The 7,500-nt window shown below is 37.0% G+C and overlaps 1 protein-coding gene across 6 annotated transcripts in view; it reads left to right on the forward strand.

Moving 5' to 3' along the window:
* Positions 1–6,505, forward strand: part of vtd (RAD21 cohesin complex component verthandi) — a 13,373-nt gene extending 6,868 nt beyond the window's left edge. For 2 of the 6 annotated variants that reach the window (XM_043020983.2, XM_043020984.2), the window contains exons 3-10: positions 1–509; positions 633–731; positions 1,134–1,292; positions 1,489–1,626; positions 2,058–2,126; positions 2,456–2,611; positions 3,615–3,764; positions 3,919–6,505. The exon at positions 1–509 is cut by the window's left edge and continues 745 nt beyond it. In XM_043020983.2, the coding sequence (XP_042876917.1) occupies positions 1–509; positions 633–731; positions 1,134–1,292; positions 1,489–1,626; positions 2,058–2,126; positions 2,456–2,611; positions 3,615–3,764; positions 3,919–4,044 (1,406 nt within the window). In that variant the 3' untranslated portion in view covers positions 4,045–6,505. The remainder of the gene's footprint in view (positions 510–632; positions 732–1,133; positions 1,293–1,488; positions 1,627–2,057; positions 2,127–2,455; positions 2,612–3,614; positions 3,765–3,918) is intronic. The other 4 variants (XM_043020986.2, XM_086531784.1, XM_043020985.2 and 1 more) reach the window with 3 other exon arrangements.
* Positions 6,506–7,500: the final 995 nt, after the last annotated feature.

The following is a 7,500-nucleotide window of genomic DNA, read 5'->3' on the forward strand; positions in this document are numbered from 1 at the left end:
CTCGCCCATCAACTCCCAAACCAGAGAATCCAGACCCGGTTGAAGCTGACGAGGTCCCGCCACCTGAAGGCGTGGAGGCAGCTCCCCAAAGCCAAGCTGATGAGACACTCGCTGGCCACGAGCAGACCACCTTGCTGCAGAACGAAGAGGAAAGCTTCGCCCTCGCCCCAGTGGACGCCTCGGCCATCAAGTCAGGTTGGCCGCGCGCTAAAAGGAAGAGGAAGCTGATTGTTGACGAAGTGAAGAACATTTCCGGTGAGGAAATGAAGGCACAGCTCTCAGACACGACAGATATTGTAACCACCCTAGACTTGGCACCACCAACCAAGCGCTTGATGCACTGGAAAGAAACTGGTGGTGTGGAAAAGCTGTTTGCCTTGCCTGGTCGTCCGATCTACGCCCGCTCCCTTGCACGCATTTACCAGCGACACCTCACTTCAGAACCCGCACAGAATGAGGACTTCGGCATGGCAGGCGACAGGGAGCTGGAGAATCTCAGCTTAGAAGTGGTAAGAGAGAGATGTCACTTATTATTTTTTCAAAGATAATGCTTTTAAAAGGATTGGAAAATTGAACTGGTCCAAATTTATTTCATGTTTAGAATTAACATTACTAAATTTCCCATTCCATAGGTGCGTGAGGCCGAAGAGCAGGAAACCCCAGCCGCACCCAAGACCAGAGGTCGACCACCCAAGAGAAAACACCCAGAACCAGAAGAGGAGGAAGAGGAGGTTTGTTTCTTTACTTTACTTGCTCTGTTTTGTTTTGTTTCTAGGAAATACATTTATTATATTATAGTTCTAAATTTCTTCAGGTTCCTTTAAATAATCATCATTATTTAGAAAGGAGAATATTAGAAACATTATTTTTGGTAGTTCTAGTTTTATTTTGTTTGATCTTTTTATTCTTTAATTTTTGTCTAAGACTGTATCTAGAAAATACAAGTGATAATTACAGCTAGCAATATTAGTTATTTTTCTCTATGTTGCTACGTAGAAACCTTTTTATCCTGATTTCCTGCCCTTTTGTTTTTTTATATTTAAGATAATATTAGTTGACCTATTATGATATGTAAATTAAAAATCCTCAAGGGCAGAAGAGGTCATTCTGTTCACACCACTCACCGTATCTAGCCACAGGTTCTGAGCATGTCAACGAGAAATGCGGACCTCAACAACCAGATGATGTCTCCACAAGCCCCAGAGACGCCAGCACCCCCCGCCCCCCTGGAGGAACAACCTCCGACAGCGCAAACCCCGGCCCCTGGTGGCGATGTTATTACCCTCGACGAGGTACTGGTCACTTTCTATTTGTTTATCTGGATTATTAGAATTTTCATGGATACTTTATTTTATTGTTTTGTGTATTGATTTGTGAGATAAGATTTAAGCTAAGGATACAGAGTATATTGAGAGAATAAAGATGAGGAAGTGTAACATTACCACAATTTATTAATGTTATTTCTATTTTCTTTTTTCTTGTTTAAAGGCTGCTGAGAATCCACAAACCCCAGGCATTCCTGACGAGTCCATTGTTGCCAATCAGGAACCCGTTGCACCGGAGACCCCAGCCCCTGCTACACCTTTCCATAATGCAGAGCACACTGCAGAGAGTCTGCCGAGTCAGGTATTTACAGATCTGAGTCTATTCCTCTATTATTTTTATGTATATGTGTCTGTGCTGTCTCTAATGCAAGTCAGTGTCATTAGGTCGGGATTTAAAGCCAGGTATGAGTTTGGTTAAGGTGTTTCCTTAATTCATAATTTTCTATTAACAAACCTGCTCTGACCAATTCTTAACACACTTCACTTTGGTGAATTTTTTTGTTTGCACCTTTATTTAATTGTAATAGTGCCGTCCAGATCCCTGGGAGAAGGACATGCAATGTCAGGTACGATAGAAGCTTATTTTTGTGTTCGCTTTTCTTGTTGTCCCTTTTTGTTATTCTTCTGTTCGACTAACTGCGGCTAAAAGCGGTAGAAGGCGAAGGATTCAATCAGGTACGACTTTTCTTTACCCCCCATGTCTTATGCTTATTCTGTTAATGCTTCAACCAGACGCCTGCATACGCCACACCCTTCCAGAGTCCGATGCACATGGAGTTGGAGAACTTTGGATTCGACGAGGTAGGAACAAATCAAGCAGATCGGCCGAATACCTTTATGCTTCACACTTTGCTAACTCAAAGATTCTTTGTCCTAGATATAAGAACTAGTTTCGCGTCAGGATTTGACGACTTGTAAGCTGTACATTTCCTGTTTGAGAAGGGTTTTATTGATTATGGTTTTTGATGATTAGAATATTAAATGATTGGCCTTGTTCATCTACGTTGTACATACTGTATCTCATTGCATACCTAATTTAATTAATTTTTTTTATGTACTTATCATCTTGTAGGATTAGTATCATATTCCTTACCAGTTCCATCGTATCTAATCTCAAAACATCTCCCCAGAACCAGCCTCAGCTGGAGAACCACGGCTACGAGGAGTCCCACCCTCCAGCCAACACTCCAGGGGGTTTGTCGGACGGTGGACCAAGATCAAATTATTCGGAAAGGGCAAACACCCCCACCACGCCATTCAGACAGGACGAGGCCCATGAAGAGGAGGTTCGTTTGATATCTTTTGCGATCTTTGATTTCTACCGTTTTCAATTGGTACTTGATTATAAGGATAGGTTGTGCCTTGAAGCATCAATATTGAAAGGATATTCTGAATACATAGCTGTAGATTGTAGGAGTGATTTGAATGGATCATCTAACTTGAAATGTCTCTTACTATTTGCTTACAATAGTGTGTGAAGGTAGGTTTGCCATATAGAATATAACTCCTATAACTCCTTCATAATCTATGAAGTATTCACTAAATGCTTTGTTCCATGGAAATTGTATAACTATAACCAAATTTTTGCATAATGTAACGTAAATAAACCAAGCAAAAAATATGAAATCAAAATAGAAGGCCCATGCAAAAAAAGAAAATTAAAATAATGATAACAATTATTTGGGCCTCCTTGTCTTTCAAGTGCTTATTGTCGCTTCAATTGTCATATGTATCTGGCAGATAACTATGAGATATTTGGTGAATACTTTATAGTAAATGAGTTTTTATTTTCATTATTTTAACCAGATACTTGAAATGCAGAAGAGCATTACACTGGTTTTTAATTATTTTATTTGTTCTTCACCTTCCACCAGTTATTATACACAAGTCATTACGCATAGCCATACTGACACACTGCATTTGGTTTTTGGTTTATATTTCGACAAATTGATTTTGTTTGTTGTCATCTTTTTTGGACACTCATGTAATGAATTTAGATTTGAATTATTAATTTTGATCCTTCATCATATTCTCATTAATTTGTGTGAAAAGGTTTCTTGATCACCTAAAGACAAGAAAGTAGTTGTTATTTTCACAAGAGAACTGACTGAAGTGAAATGAGTGAATAAGTAGAGAGAAGAATTGTTTCAAAATCCATGAAAGAATTTAACTGTCATGTGTATAATAATTGTACTGATTATGCAGTTCTGTTGTACTTTTTGTACTTGTTTCCCATCCCTTTTGTACAAGATTACATTTCTAGAACTCAAGGAATATCTCTCCCCATAGGAGGAACAAGCCGATGACGAAACCTACGAACAGTTTGAAGAGCGTGTGGTCAACAAGCGTGCTGGACACATGTTCCACTCCATTAAGAGGAGGCTAAGAAATAACAACATCCTGTTCTCAGAAATGGTTCACAACAACAACAGAAAGCAGGTAATGTTTCCTTGTACAATCCTCCTCTTGTCAGGTTATCTAATAAAGCTGTTTTCGAGGCTTCACCGTGCACAATGCATCATATTTACTTTGTCAGTGTAATGAAAAAAACTGTCACAGAATAGAATTTAACCATCAACTCCCTTCCTAACAGGTGGCCCAGAAATTCTACACGATGCTGGTGTTGAAGAAACTACAGGCAGTAGAGCTGAATCAGGAGGGCCCCTTCACAGAAATGTTTATCAGCAGAGGTGGATTATTCGAGAATGCATCCTTATAAATACACTTTTTTTTTTTTTCTTTTTTTTGGGGGGTGATATGTGTCTGTGCGTGTGAGTGTGTTCATTGTATGTTTGAGGACCAAAGAGGCTATTTTACTGTGCCTAGGACACGGGAAAGTTTCGACAGTACGTCAGTACTGGGTTGACTGCAGAATTAGCCAAGAAAAAATTTACATTTGGAGATGGTAACATATCAATTGATATGTGTGTGGATTTAGATTATTATTCATCAGCACTGGAGCTTAAGGTTCTTGTTACAGAGCAAGAGCACACCTAACATAGGATTAAACTAATCAAAATATATTCTGAAATATTAACAAAAGTAATGATATTTGTGTTTTATGGTTATCTAGGTTCATGGCAGAATTTTCAAATGTTTACAACATTGGGCAGAAATTAATGTTTCAAAATCTTTAGTAACAATGTTTATATATATATATAAAGCTACATGTATGCATATGTAGTTATGTATGTATTTATACATATGTACACATTTAATGATGAGGAAAGGTTAAATGTAAACCTAGATTACACACAATACATAAGTGTATGCAAAAAAAAAAAATGGTTATTATTACTGTTGTAATCTTTTATTTATTATATAATATTTTATGAATGTATTGTTGGTATACCAAATTTTAATTGGATTACCTCATATGGAGGCCTGGATCCAAATCCTGGTCACAGTAACTTTAAGGGGCGGCATATTGTTAGAGCGTGTCTTTCATGAGGGAAATGTTCAAAATTACCAAAATGTTCTACACAGACTTTGTTGGAAGTGAATTATTATTAAGAAAATGATTACAATAACAGTAATAATCACACAGTTAAGCTTTTTCTTGAGAAGGAAAAGTCCTGATCATACAAAAGAAAAATGTAGTCTTGTCAAAATTTGGGTATTTTTCATAGAAAATTGCTTCTTTTTTTCTCCCTTAGAGAGGCAAATAATTTGAAATATTTAGCCTCTCATTCCTCTGATTCCTGTAGGTCAAAGTTGACTCATGCCTTTAAGGCATATAATTTGCAACTTAAGGGCATCATCAGTTCTATTGTTTGAGAACTTTAAAACCCTTTTTGTCTGTGACCCTTTTTATGTGTATATAAATACCAATATTATCTCATATTGTCATCTTAATTAAAAAAGAAAAAGAAAAAAAAAAGTTCTGCCCATAGCTAGATTCAAATTTTGTACACAAGGGTCTCAAAAGTGCAAGATCACAAGATACTGTTATACTTTTTTAAAGAGTAGAAGAGGTCTTATGTTTGCGATTGCTCCATTTTGGAAGAAAACTTGTGTGAGAGGTTTATTCGGATGTGAAGTGGAAGTGTCCATTTCTACGTCTTGTCTTGGTTCCCAATGTGTTACGGTGGCATAAAGTGCCGCCTTAGTCGCGCAGCCTGGTGGTTGTAAAGCAGATGTGCTATTATCATTTTACTTGCTAAAGAGTTGAATATACAGCAAGAAAAGAAAAGACTAATGTGTATATGGATTTATTTTACTTTTTATGTTATTGTTTCATAATACCCCCTCCCCCCCTCTCGTATTTTCACTCCCTCCAAATTACTTACTTTCACAAGAATTGCATTTTGTTTCCAGAATCAGATTTTTGTATCCCTTGATTGAGGAATATTTTAGGGCAATTTCATGAAAAGGTCTAGAATTTTTATTTTTTTATTTTTTCCATCTCATTTTCAATTTTAGGTTTTACCCCCTTCCTGTGGCCATCATTGTAATTTGCATATTCTTTTCTGGGTCTGATTGAGGAAGTGCGGTGCCACTAAAGTACAAATTTTCTTTCAATGACATGTAAACTTTCTTTTTTTCTTTTTTCTTTTTTTTTTCTTTATCTTTGTGTAAAGTAATGCCAGATGTCTTGTTTGAGTTGCTTGCAATAGACTTCTCATAGTTAATTTTTTGTATGGAGTATTAGATGTCTGAGAGTGACGGACGAGACAGCATTATGCAAAGCAGTGATTCCATTGGGAAGGTAAAATTTGCTAGAACTTTTCTCAAGTGTTTGTCTGTATGTGTATAAAGAATGAGAATTTGTATTATTTGTAGAGATTTTTGTATTTTCATTTATATGTATTTGTATGTCACATGTGTATACGTTATCTGTGAAAGGTATGCAAGAAGATTAAAATTACTGTACAAATATATTATATATAATGCTTCTAACTGTGTCAGAGGATTTTATGAATCATGTGTGGAAATCTCTGATACAGTATTTAAGAATTATGAAGTTGGTAGTGTGAATGTTTGTGTGCGTGTTTGTGATGCAAAAATAGAGTAAGGACCTATGGAAAAATGCAGTTCATGTTGTGTTGGTATATTGAATAAAACAGTTTACAGATATTATTTTCAGTGTTATCACCAGATTGGATGTAGAAAGGAAGCAAAAAGAAAAAAAAAGCAGAGTATTTATAAAAATTTTAACAATAAAATGAAAAGAGATTTGAGTGTTGTGTTTTCTTTAACAACAAATATGTAGAGAACTTGATTTGCAAATATAACTTGCCATTTAACTAAGTTATGAATGAACTTGACGGGTGCCCTTGAGGCAAGGTGGCCACAGCTGGATGCCAAGTGCGTTGAGGCCAATTGTCACCCCTTTTGCCCACCTGGGGTAAACATGTAAACAATCTATTAACAATTGGTGATTTAACCCATTCGTAATAGGGGACTTCCAATCACGTCATGGTAATATTTCCCCCCTGTCTGGGTGATGTCCTATCACATTATGAGCTTTCCCTCAAAACGTATGTTTTACATTGTTACGTATAGACATTTTTATTCGCTTGTTAATATAATGTAAACATATAACCCCTGGTATGACTGACTCAGATTTTCCATATTTGCCTCTTTCTATAATTCGTTTCTGGATGCCTAAAAAACATGTTTCTTGTCTGTGATGGTGTGTATATGTGCATTCAAGTACTGTCATGGCATTGGCCTCCCTCCAGACAGTAATGATATTGTAGGGGTGGGGCTTGTTTCATGTCACCCCCACTGTTCACCTGCAACAAGAGAGTGGCAATTCTATCTTGGATCACTGGTATCATCATTTGTAATGTAAATTCACAGTTATTTAGCAATAAAATAAGTCTGAGTCATGCGTCACATTAAACATATAGCAAAATATGATGATTTTTTTACTGAAAGGAAGTCATTTACTTCCTTTTTCAGATTTTTCTTTGGTTTTATGCTTGTCTTCAACTTTGGGAATATTAGAGTTAAATCACGCTCATACAAGGATGTTTGCACTTTTCCAGAACATTCTTAACCCTCTCTGGACAGGTGGTACACTACTGTAGAGCACATTCTAGGCCCGTTCGCTGGGGACGCCATACGGCGTCGTTTATTTAACTGATTTAGACTTATGCGTTCGAGAGCCCCGGCATTGTAACATGAAAGGCTGGAATGCCCCCGTGTCGACTGGAAATTCATAGTTTCA

Source organism: Penaeus japonicus, unplaced genomic scaffold (assembly GCF_977035675.1).
Source record: "Penaeus japonicus unplaced genomic scaffold, GWHDUDI00000001_assembly GWHDUDI00000036, whole genome shotgun sequence".
NCBI classification, from domain to species: Eukaryota; Metazoa; Arthropoda; class Malacostraca; order Decapoda; family Penaeidae; genus Penaeus; species Penaeus japonicus.